Source organism: Doryrhamphus excisus, linkage group LG1, assembly GCF_037039965.1.
Source record: "Doryrhamphus excisus strain RoL-2023G ecotype Guam linkage group LG1, RoL_Dexc_Guam_v1.1, whole genome shotgun sequence".
In the NCBI taxonomy this organism is placed as follows: domain Eukaryota; kingdom Metazoa; phylum Chordata; class Actinopteri; order Syngnathiformes; family Syngnathidae; genus Doryrhamphus; species Doryrhamphus excisus.
Genome location: NC_136357.1, coordinates 2,996,749 through 3,022,500, shown reverse-complemented (window position 1 = coordinate 3,022,500; position 25,752 = coordinate 2,996,749). Strand labels below are relative to the sequence as shown.

The window sequence follows — 25,752 nt, the reverse complement described above, 5'->3', positions numbered from 1 at the left end:
CAGCTCCCAGGCCCAGGAGAGGGAGCAAGAAATGGTGACCCTCATGAACAAGGAGAAGATCCAGGAGAACGGTAACACAGAGGAGTTCACCGCCATCACGCTAGAGGAGACAGCTGATAAAGAGGCGTGAGGAGGGAAGGCGGGCGGGTCGGATGGCTGGGCGGGTGGGAAAAAGTGGCGTTCTAAATTGCTTTGTTGGTCAGCACTGGAAACACACCGGGAGGGTGTTAGCACATAGATGTGTGTGTAATTTAGAAACCTAGAAATGGCACAGTAATGGACCCTCATGTGCAGCATATTGTTTGTCCGGTGTGCCATAATAGTGAGAAGGGGAAGCATGCGTAGGCTGTGAGTGTGTTGTGTGCCAGTTTTTTGTGACATGTTTCTTTATGACAAAAGGGCTGGGTGTGAAAAAGAAAAAAAAAGTGTTTTTTTTTTTATTATTTCTTATGGAAGTGAACTTAACGTCACCCATCAGCCAAACTGTGGCACTTATCCACCAAACCATGACAATGAAATTGACTGAAGAATCCTGTGTCATATAAAATATGAGTGAAACAATCATTAACAATGTTAATTATCTTGTGTATTTTGCCTGACATTTATTGTAGACTACAGTTTTTTTTTTAAAGACAGCAGGAGATACCACTTTTTTAATTTATATTGACTTTCATGGTCTGTGTATATAACAGTTTTATTCTGAAATGCCCATGCTGTAGTAGCTGCCAGTTCTTATTCTGGTAGGAAGAGCTTTGTGTACCTTTTGAATAAAAGAATGTGCCATTTCCCTTTACTTGTCGTTGACTGTGGTGATCTCAAATATAAATATATAATATATTATGAGATATCTGGCAGTGATGCGTTATCAAAATAACTATAACACCTTACATTTTTCAATTTTTTTTTTACAGTCAGTGGTAAAAACATCCCTCAGTCTGTTATGTCAACACTTCCTGTTTGAGTATTTCCTGCTTTTTGGTCTTACATAGAAGTGTACACTGGCTGTATTAAAAACCAACAAAGCATGAAGCTTGACGGAGTCCCCAACTGAAATAAAGGAATATCATAAAAAAGAAAGAGACTCAATGACAAGAACGTCAAGAGGAAGTGAGGTTTCCATGGCGCCACGGCGATGATGCCAGGACGTGCCAGCACAGGAAATGAAGAGTAAAAGAACGGTTGATATTTTTAAACAGGAAGAAATGTGCCGTGTGAAGATGCCATGCCAGGCACATTAAAATGACAACGTTATTTTGCTCATTATTTGTCAAGGGAACATTTTTTTTTGTTAGAAAATGTGCATGTTACATATTATATTCATATACATTTAGCTCTTATTTTGAGCCCAGTGCCATACAAGCTTAACAAATTAATTAAAATTAATTAAAATTAATAATAAAAAAGATAGATACCAAAAAATATGATGTATCTGTATGAATAACCCTTACTACAAAAATAAAAGAATAAATCATAATACTTACATTTAATTATGATGATGGGAATAATGCATTTTAGTATAATTACATTGAAGGTGATTTTTTTCCTCAATTTGTTGGCGCCCCCTGGAGGCCACGGCACCCTTAGCATCTGCCTATATTACCTAATGGGCCAATCGGACCCCTTTTTTTCCAGTGTGTAATGCAGTCAATCAAGATTGAAAAAAAAAAAAAAACAGAAAGAAGAAAGAAACCCGCATGGAGCTGAAAATGTCCCGTTTTACCGTGACAATCAAAAATAGTTTGTAAAATGTCAATGAATCCATTGACCTTTTAGCTTTGGAACAGCTTGCCACAGGCGGGGTAAAATGGTGAATGGACTTTCACTTGTATGGCACTGTTCTATTTTCAAGGTGCTCAAAGCGCTTTGACACTGTTACTGATGACGCAGCAGCATGGGCAACTGGGGGTTCAGTATCTGGCCCAAGGATATACTCACGGGAGGGGGACAGAGGATTGAACAAGCAACCTTCAGGTTGGGAGACGACCACTCTATTCCACTTCAGCCATGTTAAAGCAGTTAACAATGATCATTAACCTATGTTAAATTCATTGTACACTAAAACTGAGTTACAAAAAATTGGTGTCAAATAGGTATCCTCAATAAGGTGTCCCTTATTTGGCAACCCTACTGTCAAAGCTCCCGTTTTTCCTGGGAAAATTACGCATTTTGCCTCAGAAAACGCCTCAGTCATGCAAAAACTCAATGACTGAAACAAACTTTTACCGTTTTATAATGTTGCAATCGGACAATCGGATGAAAAACCATCATCATACAGAGTCATGCAAAATCATCATTTGTAGGTTAAATAAAAGGCAAATAAAGTAAAGAAACAAAAAAGTGGTTTTATTTCCGAAAAGTACATACAATGCTATTCTGTTTCATTATGTTTTAAAAATGAAATCAGTTGGTAACCCATAACAAGATGGCGTTTCCAGCTGGTACGGGATCATGTCTACCAAGATTGAAGTGCAAACGGAATGCTCGTTGTGTTGAAGTTACAGATTTGTTTGTTTTGATAAACGTTTCCACAATGAAAGCACCAATTCATGGCAGCAACTGAAAAAGAAACGGAAAACGATGGCATTATAAAGAAACGAAGCAAAATGCCATTACATGTACTTTTCGAAAATAAAAACACTTTTTTATTTTACTTTATTTGCCTTTTATTTAACCTACAAATCACCAATTCATGGCAGCAACTGAAAAAGAAACAAAAAACGATGGCATTATAAAGAAACGAAACAAAATGCCATTATATGTACTTTTCGAAAGTAAAAACACTTTTTTGTTTTACTTTATTTGCCTTTTATTTAACCTACAAATCACCAATTCATGGCAACAACTGAAAAAGAAACGAAAAACGATGGCATTATAAAGAAACGAAGCAAAACACCATTATATGTACTTTTTGAAAATAAAAACACTTTTTTGTTTTACTTTATTTGCCTTTTATTTAACCTACAAATCACCAATTCATGGCAGCAACTGAAAAAGAAACGAAAAACGATGGCATTATAAAGAAACGAAGCAAAACGCCATTATATGTACTTTTTGAAAATAAAAACACTTTTTTGTTTTACTTTATTTGCCTTTTATTTAACCTACAAATGTGTCATGGCTGCAACTGAAAAAGAAACGAAAAACAATGGCATTATAAAGAAACGAAGCAAAACGCCATTATATGTACTTTTTGAAAATAAAAACAGTTTTTTGTTTTACTTTATTTGCCTTTTATTTAATCTACAAATGTGTCATGGCTGCAACTGAAAAAGAAATGAAAAACGATGGCATTATAAAGAAACAAAGCAAAATGCCATTATATATACTTTTCGAAAATAAAAACATTTTTTTTGTTTTACTTTATTTGCCTTTTATTTAACCTACAAATCACCAATTCATGGCAGCAACTGAAAAAGAAACGAAAAACGATGGCATTATAAAGAAACGAAGCAAAACGCCATTATATGTACTTTTTGAAAATAAAAACAGTTTTTTGTTTTACTTTATTTGCCTTTTATTTAACCTACAAATGTGGCATGGCTGCAACTGAAAAAGAAACGAAAAACGATGGCATTATAAAGAAACAAAGCAAAACGCCATTATATGTACTTTTTGAAAATAAAAACACTTTTTTGTTTTACTTTATTTGCCTTTTATTTAATCTACAAATGTGTCATGGCTGCAACTGAAAAAGAAACGAAAAACGATGGCATTATAAAGAAACAAAGCAAAATGACATTATATATACTTTTTGAAAATAAAAACACTTTTTTGTTTTACTTTATTTGCCTTTTATTTAACCTACAAATCACCAATTCATGGCTGCAACTGAAAAAGAAACGAAAAACGATGGCATTATAGAGAAACAAAGCAAAATGCCATTACATGTACTTTTTGAAAATGAAAACACTTTTTTGTTTTACTTTATTTGCCTTTTATTTAACCTACAAATGTGTCATGGCAGCAACTGAAAAAGAAACGTAAAACAATGACCTTATAAAGAAACAAAGCAAAATGGCATTATATGTACTTTTCGAAAAATAAAATAAAATAAATAAATTTTTGTTTTGCTTTATTTGCCTTTTATTTAACCTACTAATGTGTCAGATCATTTTGCCTGACCATGTATAAAGCACCTATCTCCCAACAGAAGAGCGAGTGGAATGGCAGATTACTATCACTGCCCTGCTTCACTATCTATTAGGAATCAATAATATAAACAAAACAGCAGCCAATATTAGTTATGAATCAACATTTATTAGTGATATTTGTATATGTACACCAAAGGTACAGCACATTTAGATATGTAGAAACATTTTTTTTATGTATAGCATAATATCGAGGAAAGAATTTTTTTTTTTGTCTTTTTCTCAAAGTCTCCCTCACACGTACTTTCTGCCTTTACATCAAAATAACAGCAAAAGCTTTACAAAGAAGGGAAGGCCTCGAAAAGTAAGATCAGGAAGGCAAGTTCTTAGTTATTGTAGACAGGTCGGTTATCTCCGTTTAAGGGCTTTTCCTTTCACAATAAAGACGCATTTCGATAGAAACGCAAGTGTGGAGATGGACGTACTGGCTTTTAAGTTGAAGTGTCGTTTTTTTTTCCTTTTCGTAGCGGTACCGTTAACTCAGCAGGTATCAGGTGGCTTTTTGTGCATATTGTGCATTGCGTATTGGAAAAAAAGGCAAGCGGGTAAAGGCAGGTTAACTATTGGATATGTTGGACGGTAAAGGCATGATGACGGAGTTTGCATGTGTGGCGATGGTGGTAATGTGGCACTTTAACAAAGAACCGAAAAGCAGTCTGGAGAGATATAATGCTACTACCCAAGCACCTTTATGATGCCTATATACGTATATATATGACAGAAGGCTGTTCTTTGTAATGGAACAGACACAACAGATGATTCACCTGAGGAATTTTACTCAATACTATAAAGTGATATTTAAAAAAATGTTCGTTCACTCCAGCCTACGTACAGGTATCGAATTTGTACCCTCTTTTCGACAACTTTTCTCACACCACAACTAAGTCATGTTGGCCCCTTTTTTCACAAACTCTCGTTTTTCCCTCCTCATGCTTCAGGATATTCTGTATTTCCACGGAACAGAACATTTATATATTTATGTATATACAATGATATGAATGCACGCTGCTTATCATCATTGAACAAACATTCAAAAGGCTTACATTAGATACAAAAAAAAAAGATATTTATACTGTATATTGTTGAGTGACAGATAAGTAAAGCAGCTAGTTGACAATTATTAGAGAATACAAAAAGAATAAACAAGCAGTTTGTTACACAATTTCCTGCAATTTCTCTAATCTAGCTCTACTCGGGACATAATTGATATATTTCCTAGAGGATTACTTGTCATCAAACTATAGTCCTACAAACCATTTCAACAAAAAAAAAAAAAGATGAAATCCAACAAACAACAACAAAACACTGACTACAATATATACACAAAAGTGCAAGGAGGCACTTCAAATATCATGCTTTTTAAGATAGTGGTGCAAAAAAAAAAAATTATTTTATATAACTCATGCTTCTAAAAATAGCGAGTTTGAACGTAATAGCGCTCCAACTCTTATCGTAACGGTGTTCGATGGTCTCTTCAGCGACTTTGTTCCTGAAGGTCATAAGGGCGTGCTTGTTATGTGCTCGTCAGCGTCTCGTCACTCTTCAACACGTGAGTGTATTATTTATCATGCAATTGTTACGTCGACTGATCTGATGTACTCTGAGTTAGCTTCTCCGTTGTTGCTCTCACATGCGTTTGTCTTTCTTTTATCGGTGCGACACAAAACAAACTTCAAGTCGAGGTTGTCGTGGAGTATAAATGAAGAGAAACAAGACAGGAAGGACACAAATCACAGAATGGTCACGCACACACGTTCATTTGTGCAGGAGTTTTATACAAGAGTGGATTTTATTACTGGATTTTAGTCAAATGTATAAGTGTCCCCTGTATAAGTGTCCCCGGTTGTGCTATTATGAGTGAAATCTTGGATATGGGCACACAGCTGCAGCAATCGAGGGTTTGTAGAAACAGTCTTGAGCTCTGGTGGATTAAAAATACGGAACTGTTTGCCTTTGTACATGTGGCAAAACAAGAATCTTCCAAGGCTCCTCAAGGCTGAGTATAAATATCTATGGTCTGGTCTCTATTTGTGCATGTTATCAATTCCACCTGACAGCCGAATGCTGCTGCACACTTTACACTTTTACACCCCTTCCGAGTTTGATTTAGCATTTAATATCACACACAAAAACGGAGGATCAGTCGATTACCGTAATGTCACAATGTATATACCGATGTTACTTTTACAAATAAGCCATTTGCGCTACACGTGTTCATTATGAAATATTCGATATGTTGTGCTATAATGTCTATTTTCATAACAAGAACAAGCAAACATAAAAGGCCTGAGAAACAGTTAACAGTTACAGCCTCCTGGAATCAAATACGTGCATTATTTTTTTGTGCCGAGTCAATTGTGCTTGAAATAATTTCTTGTTTGTGCCGTCATTGGATTAAAATTTTTTTTTTTTTTTAATTTTGATTGGTATGACTATATCATTTTGGGCAGTGACCAGCTTATTTAATATGGACATACTGATTGTATTCATGTAAATGGACAATGTGTCACTTGTGGCAGATTACAGACTTTTTGAGTCCATTTGACCTGCCAGTTTGGTCCCAGTAACTCACTTGTTCATAATCTATGTCTCTCTCACACACACACACACACAAATATAAAGGTTTTATGTCAAACACAGGAGAAAAACGTCCCTTTTCTAGAGTAAACAAAAAAAAAACACATAGAGGCATAAAATTGTCTCCATGGTGTAATTTGTGCTTAAATGTTCCAGTGAATATTGTCATAAGCGGCTTCACAGGGATTCTGGGTCACATGTTGCCAGGTGTATTCTGACTTGTTAGGATCTTAGCAGATGTGCTTGTGATGCTACTAAAAAAAAAAAAAACAAGGAAGTAGTTGACATGACAATTTCTTCCTCTATTAAATGCCCCCAGGTTTGAGCATGCGGTGTAAAATGCAGACGTGGGTTGTATTGCTAGGAATAGTGAATACTAAGTCATGTACCTGTATTATTTTTCTCTTCCTTCCCTCCCTCGGCCTTGAAGTATATTGTGCAAGTCTGCTATTAAGGACATAATTGTGCTCTACCTTTGTTATAATTTCACGGTTAAGTGAATTAGTAGCATATATCAGTCAGGGAGACAGTTACAAAAACATCTTAAAGGGACTACAAAAAAAATGAAAACTAGACTACATCATAAACAATTAGTAGTTCTGTTCATATGACTTTTTTTTTTTTCATTCACTCCTTTTTCACCAGATAGGAAAGCTTGAGGAGCCCAGGAGCAGGGGATGACTTTGCTGCCATTATTCATGTTTCCATGGTTCCTCCTCAACAAGCGTGCACTCCGCAGCAGAGCCGTTTGTGGCTGAGGTTACCTGCAAGCAGTTAGCAGGTAAATCCAAACAGCACATTGAAGGGAAAATAAAATGACATATATATATATATATATATTTTTTTTTTACATAATAGTTCATTCAGGGCTGATTACATCCCAGGAAAATGGCACCCGGATTTGCACAGCTCTGTTAGATTAGTGTTTTGGAATTTACTACAGTGGAACCTCAAAAGTCAAATGTCTCTAAAGTTTCATTTGGAATTGCTCCAATTTTTTTTTTTATAAATATACGACTCTCTAAAGGCGTAATTGTTAGAATAAATGTGTACATTTCCAAGAAAAAAAACTCATAAAATGCAAATAATGTAATAAATGAATGACAAAATGAAATACTTTATAGGGCCATTTTGTGAAAAAAAACCTATCTGCGATTTAAGTTGTAAATTAATGCAAATAAGGTTGTAAATTTACAAGAAAAAATTTGTAATATTACAAGAATAAATACAAATATAAATTCAAAAGAAAAAACTCGTAACATGATGAGAATAATATCATAGATATACAAGAACTATACAACTTTATGGGCTATTTTGAGAAAAAAATTACCCGAGATTGAAGTTGTAAATTTACGAGAATATAGTCAGAAATTTATAAAAATAATGCTGTAAATTTACAACTTTATAGGGTCAAATTGTAAATAAAATCTGAGGTTTTTGTCGTGAATTTATGTTTTCTTTTTTCAGAAGAGAAAAAAACTCATACAATGATGAGAATAATGTCATAGATATACAAGAAATATATAACTTTATGGGGCTATTTTGAGAAAAAAAATTACCAGACATTTAAGTTGTAAAATTTGCGAAAAAAGTTGTAAATTTTCGAAAAAAAAATTGTAATATTAAAAGAATAAATATATGAAAAAACTCGTAACATGATGAGAATAATGTCATCGATATAAAAGAAATATATTTTATGGGCTATTTTGAGAAAAATAAATAACCCAAGACTGAAGTTGTAAATTCACGAGAATAAAGTCGGAAATTTACGAGAATAATGTTGCACATTTACAACTTTATAGGGTCAAATTGTGTTGAGTTTTTTGTTGTGAATTTATGTTTTCTTTTTTCAGAAGAAAAAACTCGTAACATGATGAGAATACTGTCGTAGATATACAAGAAATATACAAGTTTATGGGGCTATTTTGAGAAAAAAAATTACCCAAGATTTAAGTTAAAAATTTACGAGAAAAATTTTGTAATAATAAAGTTATAATTACATGAAAAAACTCATAACATGATGAGAATAATGTCGTAGATATAAAAGAAATATACTTTATGGGCTATTTTGAGAAAAAAACAATAACCAGTTGTAAATTCACGAGAATAAAGTCGGAAATTTACGAAAATAATGTTGTACATTTACAACTTTATAGAGTCAAATTGTGAATAAAATCAGAGGTTTTGGTCGTGAATTTTTGAGAATAAAGTCTTAAATTTATGACACACAACAAATGTAAATGTACAAGAAAAAACTTGTAACAGTACAAGAATAAAATCGTAAATGTACGAATTTTCAGGGCTACGTTGAGAAAAAAATTATGCTCTATTTTCCCTCTGACATGTAATCTTATGACTTTTTTCTTATAAATGTTCAACTTTATACTTGTAATGTTAGAAGCGTTTTTCTCCGAAAAATTCAATTTTACTTAAATTTTTTTCTCTCAATGTGGCCCAAACATTCATTTCTACTGTTCGGAGTTTTTAATCAATTTATTCTGACCGATCTCAGAAAGGGGGAGAATTGACTCACATTCAAAACAATAATACTTTCTTAACAACGTTAAGGCACAGTTTTAACAGTTGTTTACTTCTTTTGTGAATAAAATGATATATATTTGGATGTAATATTTTTAAAATGCTGATTATTGCTTCCTATGTACATATACACTTTTTCTTACACTTGTATGATTGCTAAGAATATTAAAATATTACCTATAATTGCCAGCACATTTAATAAATGTCTTAGAATAGTCCACTGTATGATAAAAATGACTTATTTCTATATCCTATGTAGGGATACGTATGGAAACTCTGTACTGTAAAGGCACCCATGCTGACATACACGCTAGTGTAGACTGGAAAACGTGAAATTAATAAATTAATCATTGATTTTGGATTACGTTTTAACATTTTTTTGTACTTTTTACCATTACAAAACATGTAAACAATAATCATTCCTAATGGTATAGACCATGAATGGATTGTCTTTGACCTCTAAGGTCCCACTGTGTTTGGGGTAATAAAAGCCACATTCAGGTTACTGTATTATCAAGTGCTACAGTAATGTAAAGTACTGTACTTTGGAAATATAATAGCAGCAATATTACTGTACAGTATATGCAAACACTATAATGGAATGCTGGAACCCCAGGAGGACCACATGATTATAATAGTCCTTCGAGTGACGTTACTGACCTGGGAACAGACCAAACATTTACAATAAACAAAACCTGAAAATCCAGTAAAAAAAAAAAAAAACGGAAAACTAAACCAACAAAACACGTTTTCATGCAAAACAGTGGCACGGAATTTAGTACAACCATTTCTGAATGAATACGTTGTTATGTTTAGGCTACTGTGCAGGCACTCAAAAGGATGTTTGCATGCTCAGGCGAGAAATGTGAATCACATGATTAACAGACAACAAATGAACAAAAATAGCCAGAGGAGAAACTGGAAATAGCAAGCCTTTGTGCCACATGAATATGTATGCGTCTGCTGATAAATGGAGCCATAAAAAGTGGATGTAACTTATCACTAAACAGATTGCAGGTGCCGGCGTTACTAGGCAACACGCCCCATCCTTTAAAAAATGAATAGCGTGTACGCATGTTTCACTGAACATACATGCACCAGCACTCCCGTGTATTGTCATAGACCCCTAAACACATTCAAATATGGGAGTGTGTTTTTTTTTTTTTTTACATGGTACGATCCTCACAAAAAAAAAGCTTTTGTCTAAAATAGGAATCCCCGTGTGGAAACGGCTCGGTGGATATGTGGTTGATGTGTCTCGGGAAAATATGAGCCGCTAATTATCTGCAGCACTTTCCATCTTTGGATTTCAAATGCCTGCAAAAGGTGACCCATTGGAAATCTGTTAATAATTAAAATAACCTATAATTAGATGAATAGCAGAGTACATGAGGGAGTGAGCCCAGGAAAAAAAAATGTCTGCAGGAACTGAAGCAAATTAGAGGAACAATTTCTTATTAAAATGGGTTTTTAAAAATGGACGTAGAATGAACGTTTGATAGATGAGACCACTGTTGAATAATTTCTCAGTAGGAAGTAATGAGGATGGCTTTTTAGAGCCAATCCACAACAGGCTAAAAATATCAAAAAAGGCTGAATAGTTGCATACAGTAGATCACCACACATTCGCAAAAATTGTCCAAAAATAGGCTGTAAAGACATCTATTTCGTCATTGTAATATTTTTAAAATATGTGATAATATAGGTAAAATATACAGCATACGTGCAATAATGTTTAAAAGAAACACAATATTGCTATGTTTATGTCTTGTGTCATTTCATGATTTCATATCTGTTCATTGGTTCTTGAACGCACCATAGTTGCGGCAGACACAAGGGAGCTTCAGAGTGAGGTGGAGGCAGCCCCACAACAGACTCGAGCCCTTGACTTTGATTCATCTGCTATATCAATCATCATTATCATTATCATTTTTTGGCGGCACGGTGGACGAGTGGTTAGCGTGCAGACCTCACAGCTAGGAGACCATGGTTCAATTCCACGCTCGGCCATGTCTGTGTGGAGTTTGCATGTTCTCCCCGTGCATGCGTGGGTTTTCTCCGGGTACTCCGGTTTCCTCCCACATTCCAAAAACATGCTAGGTTAATTGTCCAAATTGTCCATGAGTGTGAATGGTTGTTTGTCTATATGTGCCCTGTGATTGGCTGAATAGTAATTGAATCAATAGTCATTTTTTCCATGTTCGGGATTAACCGTGATTGTGTATTTAACCGAGCGAACAATGACAATAGACAAGCGGGTCCTGGAACTGAATCCAGTCTAATAATTACAGCATTCACTTTTATCGCAAATGTTGATCTGAAATCGGATGAGAACATCAATGTCAAGCTAGCTGGATTTCGGACATTTGTGTAGAAGAAAAAGGATCTACCGTATAGCAAACTTTCAATACTTTTGGATGTGTGCTTTTTATATGAACACAAAAGCTGCTTTTTTTAAAAAAAAAAAAAGACAAACATGCAATGTGCCCATGCTTCAATTCCATCAAGTTAGTGTGTTACAGTTGAAAAAGTCAAGCAAAGATGCAGAGTGAGCATGCAACTACAGAGATGATTATATACAAGTCTCTAGATCAGTAAGCATTAATTGTACCTTGCATTCATCTACTACAACAGAAGTGTTAGCATTTGCGGTAGGCGTTAAGACGCACTGGTTGGAATTGTTTTCGTGGTGGTTCTTCATGTCGTCGTAATAAGACTGGGTCTTTGTCATCATTTCGATGTCGTCCGATTTAGCCGTGTGCGCATCCAGCTCGTCGAGCTCCGCCTTGGACATGTGGTACACGATGCCTGCACCGTAGGAGTCCCCAACCACATTCACAGAGGTCCTGAATCGATCCCTGAAAAAATGGCATTCGTGTAAAAAAATTGATATCTGTGGACATTGGGGAAAACTGCTCGAAGAATTGTTTTGTCCTTTTTTTTCAGCATATATGCTATAATTAATTTATTGGGTGTGACTGCGCTATTGTACTATGGTGCACATACTGTAAGGTTCTACTACACAGATTCTACCTTGTGGCCACAAATACAGATATAAAAGTAATCCAAGTATTTCTGCTAAAACATGTCTGTGCATCTGCTAGTTCACTAAAACATACATCGTATTAGTTCTGAATTCTGGAAGAGATATTGGAAAAAAAAACACATGAGACAGTAGCCACGTTTACATGGACCCAAATATTCCAATTCCGTTCGAGTTGTTTGCTCAAACGGAAAGAATCTAACCTTTGTATACACCTCATTCCGAAAGAAAAGTGCCAATCCGAATGAATATATAATGGGATTCACAGGGGTGGAATATTTCTTTCCCTAATCCGATTGAGGTATCTTGTACCCAGTCAATCGGAAAGTTGTCAAGGTGTGACGTAACACGCAGATGTCTCTTGAAAATGGCGTCGAGCAGTCATGACTGGACTACAGCGGAAAGTTTGTTTTTGATACAAACTTTAAAAGAACTGAACTGAACTGAGATTGGAATAGTCCTTTCCATGTATACACTGTTTTCTGGTACGTCTTTCGGAAAGATTCCATTCGGAAAAAGGAAATCTCCTCATGTAAACGTGGCTATTGAAAGAAAGTACTGTATTATAGTATGTAGTAGTGGCGGATCTTTCCCATTGTCTTGTGTTTATTATGACACTCACAGCAGCCAGTCGACAGCAACCAGCAGACTGATGTCCTGGGTTGGAAGCCCCACAGCAGTCAGGATCAAAAGCATGGTCACCAGTCCAGCACTGGGAATACTGGCAGCTCCAACACTGGCCAGTGTAGCTGTGAGACTGGGAGAAGAAAGGAAAGTCAGTACGATTCCTGAAGAGTAAAGCAACCAGAGTGAGTTGGTCCTTCATCTAGTCGTTCTAGAAGATTGTAGAGTCTATCTATGGGAAATTGTGTCCATTAATTGATAGTAGAAGAACATTGTGAGGTCAAGTGACACTGACATTAGACGGGAGAGTCTAGCACACAATCTCGTTGATGTCTTGGAATGGGTCGAAGGCAGGACTCTCGGTTTCTTCCACATCCATCCATCCATCTTGTAACGCTTATCCATCTCTCATTCATGTGCTCACTGCAGATCCTGAAGTGTTCAAAGACCAGTTGAGAGACCTAGTCTCAAAGTGTTCTGGGTCTTCCCTGAAGCCTCCTACCGATCGGTTGTGCCTTGAACACCTTCCCAGGGAGGCATCCTGAATTCATCCTAACCAGATACAAGCCCCGTCATCTGGATCTTCTCAATGCGAAGGATCAGCAATTCTACTCTGGATCTCTCCCAGATGACAGTGTTTCTTAACTTTTCTCTAAGGGAGAGCCCAGCTACCCTACGGATAAAAACGCATTTCAACCGCTTGAACTTGGATCTTGTCCTTTCCGTCACTACCCAAAGCTCATGACCATAGGTGAACGTAGGAACATAGATGGACTGGTACATTGGGAGCTTCCGTTTCTGTTCAGCTGTCGCTTTACCGATGTCTGTATCATCACGAATATGCCTCTTGAGTTCACCTTCCATCCTTCTATCACTCGTGAACAAGTTTCTTCCACTAGCTTGTGCAACGACGCATCGTAACGACCAAAATGTAAACAACGCAAGTTGCAGAGAAGTAAGCACAGAATTGACATTGGCAGCCATCTGTAATTTGAAATGATATCATGGTACTTTGAATATTAAATACACTGATATACCACAATGTGTACTTTCTGACCTGACAGTGACAATCTGACCAGGGTCCAAGTGGACACCATTCATCTGGGCAATAAAGATAGCAGCCACGGCCTCGTACAGAGCAGTTCCGTCCATGTTGATGGTGGCGCCGACCGGAAGCACAAAACGAGTGACTCTTTTGTCAATTCCGAGATTCTCCTCCAGGCAGCGGAAAGTGACGGGCAGTGTGCCGGCACTGGAGAACAAAAAAACAGTTTACCAAAATGTTCTGATTATCTGCATGGACGTTCGTTAATGCTGACCTTGATGCAGTTCCCAGGGCAGTGATCCAAGCCTGGAATATACCCAAGAAGAATTTGAAGGGATTCTTCCTGACGATTACAAAATAGATGCTGGGCAGGAAGATAGCTCCATGAATGATGAGGCCAACGATCACAGTGACCATGTACATGCCCAGTTGCCTGGCCACCACCTCCAAGTCATTGATGGAGATGATCTTACCACAGATCAGGCAAGCGATACCAAAGGGAGAATACCTGGTAAAAAAGCAACAAAGCTTTGATTCTATTTATATCATCATCTCAGTGTACTTTTGATTAATATTACCAAACCCTAAACAAAATACACAGCAAATGAGTTCACTAACCACATGATCATGATGACAAGTTTCATCACAATCTCATTGAGGATGTTGAAAAAATCAATCATCAGTCTGGCCCTCTCGCCCATCTTGCCCATGCAGATGCCAAAGGCAATAAAGAAACCAATCAGACCTGTGAGATTAAAAATTCCCACAGTGTCAGACATTAACGATTCAAGTGGACCAGAGAAAGAAAATGAATTCCAACACAAAATATGAACATTTTAACGTAATACAAACCCAGAACATTCATGCCGCTCTTGAACTGCAGGGACTTTTTGATGACAAACTGAGGCTCCTTGGTAATATTAGCCAGTAGGCCCTCCACGGTGGTGGCATTAACATTCTCCTCCACAACCACTTCCACCTTCTTTGTCACCGTTTGGATCTAGAGTGAAAATGTCATTTACGTAAGTGATTCTGGATTTTGGCGATAGAATCTGGAGAGGCTCTGTTTTGGTTTTATGGGTCAAATTGTTGTCCTACCTGTTGGAAACAAGCCTGCACCAGGTTCTCGGGGAACAGGTTCCTGATTAAATCAAAAAAGGCATCCAAACTGGACACATCATCGTTTTTCTCGCCCTCTCCCAGATTCTCCTTCAGTTTGGGGTTGCCGGGGTGGATGACTAAGACCAGGATGACTCCCAAGATGGCGGCAATAATGGTGGTGCTCATGTAGTAGACCATCGCCCTGGTTCCCAGACGGCCACTAGATTTTGCATCCAAACCCGCCAGACCTGTAGCCAGGGAACGAGAGAATCTGTTCTTTTCTGTTCATACCTGAAATGTGAATGTTGAATGTTTCTTGGCAGATCGTGTGTCTAAAGTTACATCTTTTAAAATTACACCAGCCTAGACAAAATCTGTCAAAAACTAATTGTGATTATCCATATGAGCTGTAAAAAAATATGGTAATGGTTTTATTTCATTTGAACATGCATCAGATTACAATTGAATGCATCACATAATCAGTTCACAGTTCCACATGTCCAAAAGGAGTAGGAAGAAGCAAAGCTTATTAAATACTACCCCTCCATCTGGTATTTAATTTAATTTAATTTAATTTAATTTAATTTAATTTAATTTAATTTAATTTAATTTAATTTAATTTAATTTAATTTAATTTAATTTAATTTAATTTAATTTAATTTAATTTAATTTAATTTAATTTAATTTAATTTAATTTAGTTTAGTTTAGTTTAGTTTAGTTTAGTTTAGTTTAATTCAATTCAATTCAATTCAATTCAATTCAATTCAATTCAATTCTATTCTATTCTATTCTATTCTATTCTATTTTATTTTATTTTATTTTATTTTATTTTATTTTATTTTATTTTATTTTATTTTATTTTATTTTATTTTATTTTATTTTATTTTATTTTATTTTATTTTATTTTATTTTATTTTATTTTATTTTATTTGCCTCAGATAACTATAACTAACTATAACTAGAGCAAATATATTGATTTCAAATGTGTGGAAAGTGGTGTGGAAAAAGTATGAACGCCGCATTTCAGAAGAAAACATCATACCAACAGTAAAATACTGTGGCGGTAGTGTGATGGAGCTGTCTTGCTGCTTAAGGACTTGATCTATTACGTTATAGCAGTCAAGCATGTGACGAGTTATGACTCTTGGAAAAATAACGCATGTACGGAGGTACCTGTGATTAAACTAGAGATGATAAGAGGCAGGATCAGCATCTTCAGCATCCTCATGAGGATATCTCCAGGAAAGGCGATCACCATGACAATGTCTGGGTGAATTGGGGAGGCAACACGAAGCAACATCCCTGACACTGCTCCTAAGATCACACCTGAAGTAGAAGCACAAAGAAAGTAGTAGTACCATACCAAAACAATACCTTATTGTACTGTACGTTATATTTCATTTAATTTAACTTTAGCGGTACTGCAAAGATATGTGAGCTGCAGTCCCACAAGAAACGACAAGCATTGATGTGCACACAATGGAGGCTCATAGAAATGCATTGACAGGCAGCAGTTAAAGTAATGACATTTTTGTGGGTGGAGAATGTTTTTGACTGACTGGCGATTATAATGCTGGGCATGTTGCACAAAAAGGCAGTTAGTGAACAGATTTTGGGATGCCATAAAACTTAATGCTAATATGTCATAATAATGTTTTTACTTCTTTATCCGGTTTTCTGGCCTACAAAATAGTGAGATTTATACATCTCCCCTCCATAACCCCCCCCAAACCCAGCGCCGCACTTCCTCCCCTTCAACGTCTACTGCCAAAGACCACACAACCCAAGAGGTTGTTTTATAACACACGCTGGAATGAAACGCCTTCCATCTTTTGTAAGCTGTCCTCCATCCATCCTCCAGCAGCATCCTGTGGATTCTTGACATGCAAGTGATGGCGCTTGATTTCCATTTGCAAGTTCCCCATTCAGGCTCTTTTGCACCCGGTGGCAGATGATCAATGATGCTGCTTGCTCGCTCGAATCGTGAGAATCCTTCAAAGTAGCGTGAGATGTACACATACCTAAATACCCACATTATAGTATAAGCACCCGTGCATTTTAAACCCATGTTTGTATATACGGTGTTGACGGAGGGGGCCCAGACGCTAAATGCTATACGTGGCTGCAGGCCATGCATTCTTGCATCTCCTGTCAAAGAAAAAGCCTCCTTTTATGCGAGCTCGCTGGAATCATAATAATTTTCATGCACCACCAGAGACTGTTTGGGTGACTGGATGAGTGCTGCCGAGAGCTTATAATTACAACAGGTGGTGAGGAGGGGAGGAAGGTCAGGACAGCCAGTCATCTCACTGTCTGGTATGTTGAAACAGTACAGATGGCTGCTCCTATTATTTACAAGCTGCAGCCAACTGAACAGCGTACAAGAGAAATGAGGAGAAAGATGCAAAAAAAAAAAAGAGGTACTGACCAAGGACGGTGAGAGTTAGCAGAAGGTTCTTGAACATCTTGGAACACAGTCTGGCGCATTTGGACTGAGGTCGGGCCTCGATGGGCTCCAGGTGACTCTCATGCATCCTCACCTCCACTTGTTTAGGCATACTGTTGGCACTGTGATGCAAAGAGAATACAATCATTGGTTAAAAATACAACATCAGTGAATAAAACTGGACATATACTGCAAATACTTGATAGCTAGTACACTCACTAAAAGATGTCAACAAAACCATTTAATATAATACATTTAATAATACATTTACAGAGAAAAAGCTACTGTTAGGCACCTAAGTGTGATGGTGAACCGCCATTCCAATATTATGCTTCACGGTTGCTATGGCAGCAAACAGATGGAAGCTGACGACAATCTGCTGCCTGTAACATCGAAGCCTCTTCAGCAAGTTTATTAAGAGAAGATTTCTTTTATGTTCTCTAGTGTATCATTTCGTAACTCGATACGATATTTTATGAGGTCCATTTGTGCAGCATGATCCATGACAACTCTGAAATAAGAGATTATTATTTCAATATTTTGTTGCTACAGCAGCAATATAGTTTGTTATTACTAATAACATTAAATGTGTGACTTGTTTTGTTATTGTAAGCAAAGGTTTTCAGTGTTTGGGTAATCATCATCCAGCGACACCAGATCCACGTTAGAGGATAAGACAGGCAAAGACAACCCTTGAAAGTACTCAATTTCCACACATGATTGCATGTCGGCATAATTGAAATCATACAAAACCTCAAATACAATGGCAGAATCAGGCAGATTAGTCACACAGCCTTATTAATTCAACGAGAAGTCATTTTTCCGGAGGCGTTTGTCTGCTTTTCCGTTATGTGAATGCAAGACGACAGCCAGCTGTGTCAGTCACCAAGTCACTAAGGCAGGTGTGCAACTATGTATAGATGGCAGGAGATGGAACTGTCTGCAGAAGTCCATTGTAACGGCAGCAGTGAAACCCTTGGGGTTCGAGGCCAAAACCTAAAAGTTGCAGTTTATTCATTCATTCATTTTCTACCGCTTATCCTCAAGATTGCAGTGGTGCTGGAGCCTATCCCAGCCGTCTTCGAGCGAGAGTCGGGGTACACCTTGGACTGTTCGCCAACCAATCACAGGGCACATATAGACAAACAACCATTCACACTCACATTCATACCTATGGACAATTTGGAGTCGCTAATTAACCTAGCATGTTTTTGGAATGTGGGAAGAAAACCGGAGTACCCGTCGAAAACCCACGCATGCACAGAGAGAACATGTGGGGTGGAATTGAACTCGGGTCTCCTAGCTGTGAGGCCTCAGTGCCAACCACTCGACCACCGTGCAGCCCCTCACTCCATCAGTTATTAGTAATTCATTAAGTGGGAACTATTTATCTGTTTGCATATAAACTCCACACAAAAATGGTCGAGAGTGGAATTGAACTCGTGTCCCCAAGCTGTGAGGCCTGAGTGCTAACCACTCTCTGCTGTGTCGCGCCACATTTTTATTATTTCACAATTATATTCTGACATGCATACAACTTTCTAAAGGAATATAACTGATACATTGGGTAAAATTTATTTGGTTAACATCCGTTTTGGTTAGAGTCAGACCTTCTGGAATGAATGAATGACTCTAACCAAGGTTTAATGTTTTCACCACTTCAGTGCCCGTGTTCGCATCACCAACATCACCAACATTTTAAAGTACTGCTTGTTTTACAAAATGTCAGCAAATGTACAGTATTTGGAATTTACTGTCCAAGTTGTATCAGGTCTCCTAACTGTGAGGCCCGTGTGCTAACCACTCGCCCACCGTGCAGCCCCAGATTCCATCAGTTATTAGTAATTCATTATGTGGGAACTGTTTATCTGTTTGCATGTAAACTCCACACAGAGATGGTCGAGGGTGGAATTGAACTCGGGTCTCCTAGCTGTGAGGCCTACGTGCTAACCACTCGTCCACTGTGCAGCCCCAGATTCCATCAGTTATTAGTAATTAATTATTTGGGAACTATTTATCTGTTTGCATGCAAACTCCACACAGAGATGGTCGAGGTTGGAATTGAACTCGGGTCTCCTAGCTGTGAGCCCTGCGTGCTAACCACTCCTCCACTGTGCAGCCCCAGATTCCATCAGTTATTAGTAATTAATTATTTGGGAACTATTTATCTGTTTGCATGCAAACTCCACACAGAGATGGTCGAGGTTGGAATTGAACTCGGGTCTCCTAGCTGTGAGCCCTGCGTGCTAACCACTCATCCACTGCGCAGCCCCAGATTCCATCAGTTATTAGTAATTAATTATTTGGGAACTATTTATCTGTTTGCATGCAAACTCCACACAGAGATGGTCGAGGTTGGAATTGAACTTGGGTCTCCTAGCTGTGAGACCCGCTTGCTCACCACTCACCCACCGTGCAGTACCAGTTTCAGTTTAGGACATTATTATTTTGGTGCCCTGCTATCCTCCGCCCCATCAGCTCATGACTTAATTTCTGTGACATGAAGCACTTATAAATCATGCTGCTGTGAAATGTTTCTTTTCAATAGTGATGGAAGGCCTTGCAGGGGGTCATCACATTGTGAAACATTCCTTACAATCAAAGGGCTTTTTATGGTCTTATGTGTTGGTGCATAAGTAGCCACTAATAATTGCATAGTATTACACAAACGCTCACAATAGCTCCTCAAGCTTTGTGGATTGCTGTAAGATTGACTATAGAAAGACCACCTGGGAAGCTTCCAGGCACACAGATGGAGTGTTCCTATCTCTTCTTATTAACTTCAAAGCCAAGTGTGAAATACTGAAAGTACATGCAAACAGCAGGCAAATCATTCCCATCAAAATTCAACTCTGCATGTTTTTAATGCTTCGTACGAATTGCTGAAAGTGCTGAAAAAAAAAAAGGTTGAAAAAACGAGCAGGATGGCGGCTGCCGTTCCATAGGAGTGATGGGAGCAGTTAATTACATTTTTAGCCCTTCTCTCCTGGTTTGATATTTTTAGCAGTCTAACGCGAGGGAGCAGATGTTAAAAGTCATAGAGGTCGGATATTACTCCGCCTTGATATTCTCATTAGCGTTTCCCTCACACACACATGTGTGTGAACCGAAGGAAAAAAATGTTTAGTGAATAAAAAATTTCAAATTATATGAATATATATAATTTCTAATGAATTCAATATTAATAATACATAATGCTGATTATAGGGAACACACAAAATTCATAGAACGGATTGCGTAAAAATCTCATGCAATGAGCCAGAATGTCTGATATCAGTTATTCCTGCATCAATTCATATTTAAAAAGTTGTCATTTATAATATATTCGAAATGTATTCATTCATTATACAATGTTTCTGTTTATTTACTGAACTATCTATTTATTATATATTATTATGTTCATTCCCTTATAGAAAATAGTGAGCAAATAAGTTATTGGAAGTGTGAAGATGTTAAAGACGTGCATAGACTATTTATCATTGCTGACATGGTTTCTTCCTATTTTATTTCAGGTATGTTGAAAGTGAAATTTAATTACAGAAAATTAAATGAATATAATAATATAAAAAAATAACATGAAAATATATAAATAAAAAATTATAAATATTATTATATTATATAAATAATAAATATATATATAAATAATAATTTATAAATATTATTATACTATATAAATAATAATTTATAAATTTTATTATATTGTATAAATAATAAAAACATATAAATAATAATTTATAAATATTATTTTAATATATAAATAATGTAAAAAATATATATAATCCTGCATAATTCTCTGACAACACTCAGCAGTCAATAACTATCTCACAGGTTCAATAAATTAAAGGACAGGAACTAAATCAATCACTGACTGACTTGTACTTACTTCATTTCATGTGATGTTGAGGTAAGAGCTATGTACACTGACCAGGATCACTTCTCCAGGCTTTGGTAGTCAGTCGTGCATCAGTTCAGTAACATTGCGAATCCTCCATTTAAAAAATAAAAATATCTAGCAACAGATGATAGCTTCCCAAGTATGGCTCTCGGCGGGTGGACACCAGGGATCTTGCTGGGATCTCTCAGATGTCCATCAACTCTTCCTAAGCACCCACAGAAGAGAAGCCCACTCGGACCAGACCACTGACCAAGTCACTGTTGGGGCCACCTTCATCGCCCCCATCCTGAAGTCTGCAGCCCCCCCACTTTCTAGCTTAGCCCCCACCCACCTGACTCCACCACCAAACATTCCCTGCTCAAAGACAGATAATAATAAACCCAGATAAATAAATCAAATGTGTAGGGAGGAGTTAATATCTGAGATTACAAGTACAATCCCTAGGAACCTCCATTCCCGGGACATAGTAATCCCCGGTTTGAACTGATCCACCTCCATGGAATATAGTCATAATGATGCCTGCTAATGGCACAATATGCAGACCTTTTACTGAAAATGCCGTCTTGATGGACAGCAGATGGGCGGTCCATGCTTACAGTTCTATGTATGATTATGCAACAATATATAGCGTCTCCCTGGTGATAAACACCAACCGCAAATGTCATCAAGTGAGTTATATAAATGCTTATGGTACATGAAGGCTAACCATCAATTCACGTCTTTGTAAAGCCCAGCAAAAAAAAAAAAAACCCGGGAGAACAAATGACCATCGTGATTCATGTGAGGATCGAGTCACGCTGATTTCTCTCTCGTCTCCCAGCAGCATGGGACTTCACTGCATTCAGCAGTATCGCATTATTCTAATTAGGGAAATGTGTTGGAAAGCTATTTCCTCTCCAAACAAATACCCGGCTGCACAACAAAAGCAGGCGGAATGTCATCTTTGTCGGGAAAGGTTGTGTCATGAGAAATCCCTCATCCTTAATCCCTTGACATGTCATACACATTCAAAAGGCTTTCTCCGGAAAAGGTAGCATTTTTTTTTTATATGAGAGTAGGAGGGCACAGAGAGGAAGGGGTTACAAGGGGACACTCAGAAGGAAAAGGGGGTGCCGCGGTCCCACAACCTCCTCTCAGCCAAAAGAGGGGCCTAAAATGGGGCGAGCTGAGGCAGCCATCCCTGCTCTTGGCTGGTACCATGTGAAGCGCTCCGTTTCCTCTCTCTTCCTTCTGAGCGGCTTTGTTTCACATGCAAACAGTGGAAGTGGCCCCAACTTGCCTGGCCAAGCACTGCATCCAAACTGGCAGGGGTGAGAAAACCGAGTGGGGGGTGCAAATTTGAGGATAAGAATATAGCCAGAAGGGAGGGCAATGGGCACGCCGGTTCTTTCAGGCCGCTGATGTCATGCCTGTGCCCACCGTGGGAGAGCAGCGGAGGGACCAAGACGCCCCTTTTCTCTTTCTCCCTCTTTTTTAACCCGGGATGAATGAATCTTTCAGAAGCCGCGGCTCATTGTGAGCCGTAATCGACGGCGATTATCCCGATTTTATGCTGCCTTCCCAGTGTGAGGAGGTTCCCTGAGTGCCGGCTTTCAGGGCCGCTGTGATGCAGCCAGGACCACAAGGGGTTGTCCTGGCAACACTCTGCAGCTTAGAGAGAAGGGGGATGAAGAGAAAGGAGGTCTCAGCTCCCAGCCATACAAATACACTGCATACGGACATTAGCATACACCCACGGGGCTAGCATCTAAGGATGGGGTACAGCCTGACTGAATAGCAAGCACATAAGCACCTAAATGACTCCCAAAGAAAATAGCAATTTAAGGAGCTGCTTTAAAAATTCAACAAGTTAATTGAATTGCATTTGTGTCTGTGATCTACCCGTTGTGTCCAGTACACATACTGACCTTTCCATTACATAACAGTTTGTATTGAAGCCAAATTATCTGTACCGTTGCTGTCAGGTGTATTTTTTTTTTTTTTTTACGAAACCAAGAACACAGAAGAAGATGTAAATGAGAATACAAGATTCCCATTGGTGTCTCAGCGGGGGGTCCAATGCCAGTTCTCATGACTGGAGCATCACAATATACTGCGAGGTAAAGACAACTGGAGCCGGGCCAGGCTCCGGATATATCAGGCCCCACTGGGCCTCACAACTACTTTGCTATGTAGTGGGAAGAAATGGGCTCACACATACTGGCTGCCTAGGAGCTGCGAAAAAAAAACAAAAAAATGAAGCCCTCAGCAAACACTTCAGGTTGTGCGGCGCATAGGAAGTGGGAGATAAATTCCAGCATCTAAAGAAAGGGGACTTTTCTCATTCTGTGCCTTTTAATTACACTTTATACCCCAAGATGGTTAGTTAAGTGAATGCATCCAGGAAACAGAAGTGATGCAACCTCCAGTCAGCAATAATGAAATCATCTTTGGGGTTCTACTTTACATTTGCAGGGATTTACACTCACCGACCACAACAGTAGAACACCAAGTACAATCCAATAAACTTCTATAACGATTTTCTCCCCGATGACATAAACACCAGAATCAACTGGTGGTTCAGTATCTTGCTGGAGGCTGCTTCGACATCGTGGGAGAATGGAGGATCGAACTAGCAATCTTCAGGTTGGGAGACGACCAGAAACCAGCAACAGGTAGCACTAGCCTGTAAAAATTATTGTTATAGCCATTATTACTACAATTTACTTACATTTATTTACCAAAGTGGTAAGTGGTAATAGCGTAAAATATTAAATTGTCTCCATTCCAACTAATATAAAAACTAAGGTTGTCCCGATCCACATTTTTTGGCTTTAGATTTTTACCTATCTGATCCAATCTGACCTGGTACCAATTATTTTTTAAGTATTATATATATTATAATAGATATAAACTACATTATATACATTATAGTTTTTTTCAGGTTGCATGGTGATCGAGTGGTTAGCAAGCAGACCACACAGCTAGGAGACCTGGATTCAATTCCACCCTCGGACATCTCTGTGTGGACTTTGCATGTTCTCCCCCTGTTTTCTCCCACATTCCAAAAACATGCTAGGTTAATTAGCGACTCCAAATTGTCCATAGGTATGAATGTGAGTGTGAATGGTTGTTTGTCTATATGTGCCCTGTGATTGGCTGGGTGTACCCCAGTAGGCTCCAGCACCCCCTGTGACCCTCGTGAGGAAAAAGCTGAGTGAACAATGACAATAGACAAGCGGGTCCTGGAGCGGAATCTAGTCTAATAATTACAACAGTCACTTTTATCGCAAATGTTGATCTGAAATCAGATGAGAATGTCAAGCTAGCTGGATTTCGGACATTTGTGTGGAACAAAAAGGATAGGAAATTAATGAATGAATAGTTTTTTTTCAACATTCTTTTATTACAAACATGAATTTGTGGCGTTGAATATGGTTATGAAAATAGCTCTGGAAAGTATTAATAATGCAACCAAAACATTTGACATGGTTATAGATATAAATTTCTAATTTTAATAATAAAATTAAACAAATTGTCTGCAACGCAATTGTAATTTATTGATGGTCCCTAGTATTAACAACCAAAAGTTATTCCTCTGAGAGCTCCCCACACCAGGACACAGCAGTCCATCACACGGTGAGGGGGAACTACCGCTGTAGCAAAAGATATCCAACGTCCAACTTGAAACAATTACACAACCACCTTTGATCCTGAAGATCGGATCGGGACATCCGGGACATCGGACATACGGCATCTGTAACTTGTAGCCATGGTATATATTTTTTTCTTGCTTTCTTAGTCATGCTTTCTTAGCAGGGCAATAATTCAGTACCATGGTCAGTGACCAACCAGTCCTGAAGGAGCTGATCCTTCAGAAAGATTTCAACAAGTATAGTTTCCATACAAATCCACACATGGAATGCGTATTAAAATCCAATCTAATGTGTTCCTGAACATCAGAAACCCTGACTTGGAAACGACCATTACAGAGGCTGCTGTTGTTATCAAAACAACAACTCGTTTTTGTATTTTAACCATATCCTTTCCATTTTTATCATCCACTCCCCCAATCAGGTTGCATCGCATCCTGGCGACACATGACTGAACAATATTTCGCCGCCCTGTAAGGTTTCCCTTTGTGTTCATAATGAGGCAGTCATTAGAGAGAGAGAGAGAGAGCCTCTGGGAATCTTGAGGCTCGTGTTGTAGTCTGCATACTGTAGGTCTCTCAGATGTGACCAGTTCAACTCTAATTATGCGCCAAACTGCCTATTACGCTGGAGAGGGGCCGGGATAGACTGGATTGCATCCTTTCCATTCATCTGAGTAAAGCTGCAGAGATACTTGAGTTA

The 25,752-nt window shown here is 38.0% G+C and overlaps 2 protein-coding genes across 4 annotated transcripts in view; one reads left to right on the top strand and one right to left on the bottom strand.

Annotated features, from left to right (window-relative positions):
• LOC131131639 (CD44 molecule (IN blood group) b) overlaps positions 1–793 on the top strand; it is a 20,068-nt gene extending 19,275 nt beyond the window's left edge. For all 3 annotated transcript variants that reach the window (XM_058076511.2, XM_058076510.2, XM_058076513.2), the window contains exon 8: positions 1–793. This exon is cut by the window's left edge and continues 78 nt beyond it. In XM_058076511.2, coding sequence (XP_057932494.2) covers positions 1–130 — 130 coding nt within the window. In that variant the 3' untranslated portion in view covers positions 131–793.
• Positions 794–6,844: 6,051 nt separating this feature from the next.
• On the bottom strand, positions 6,845–21,686 carry LOC131131357 (excitatory amino acid transporter 2). The gene is made up of 11 exons (XM_058076012.2): positions 21,407–21,686; positions 17,506–17,645; positions 16,251–16,403; positions 15,074–15,324; positions 14,828–14,975; positions 14,594–14,720; positions 14,250–14,483; positions 13,988–14,182; positions 12,929–13,063; positions 11,875–12,121; positions 6,845–7,489 (listed from the first exon to the last, which is right to left on the bottom strand). Exons 1-11 carry the CDS (start codon positions 21,409–21,411, stop codon positions 7,418–7,420), a joined length of 1,707 nt encoding a protein of 568 aa, XP_057931995.2. The 5' UTR covers positions 21,412–21,686; the 3' UTR covers positions 6,845–7,417.
• Between the last annotated feature and the right edge of the window lie 4,066 nt (positions 21,687–25,752).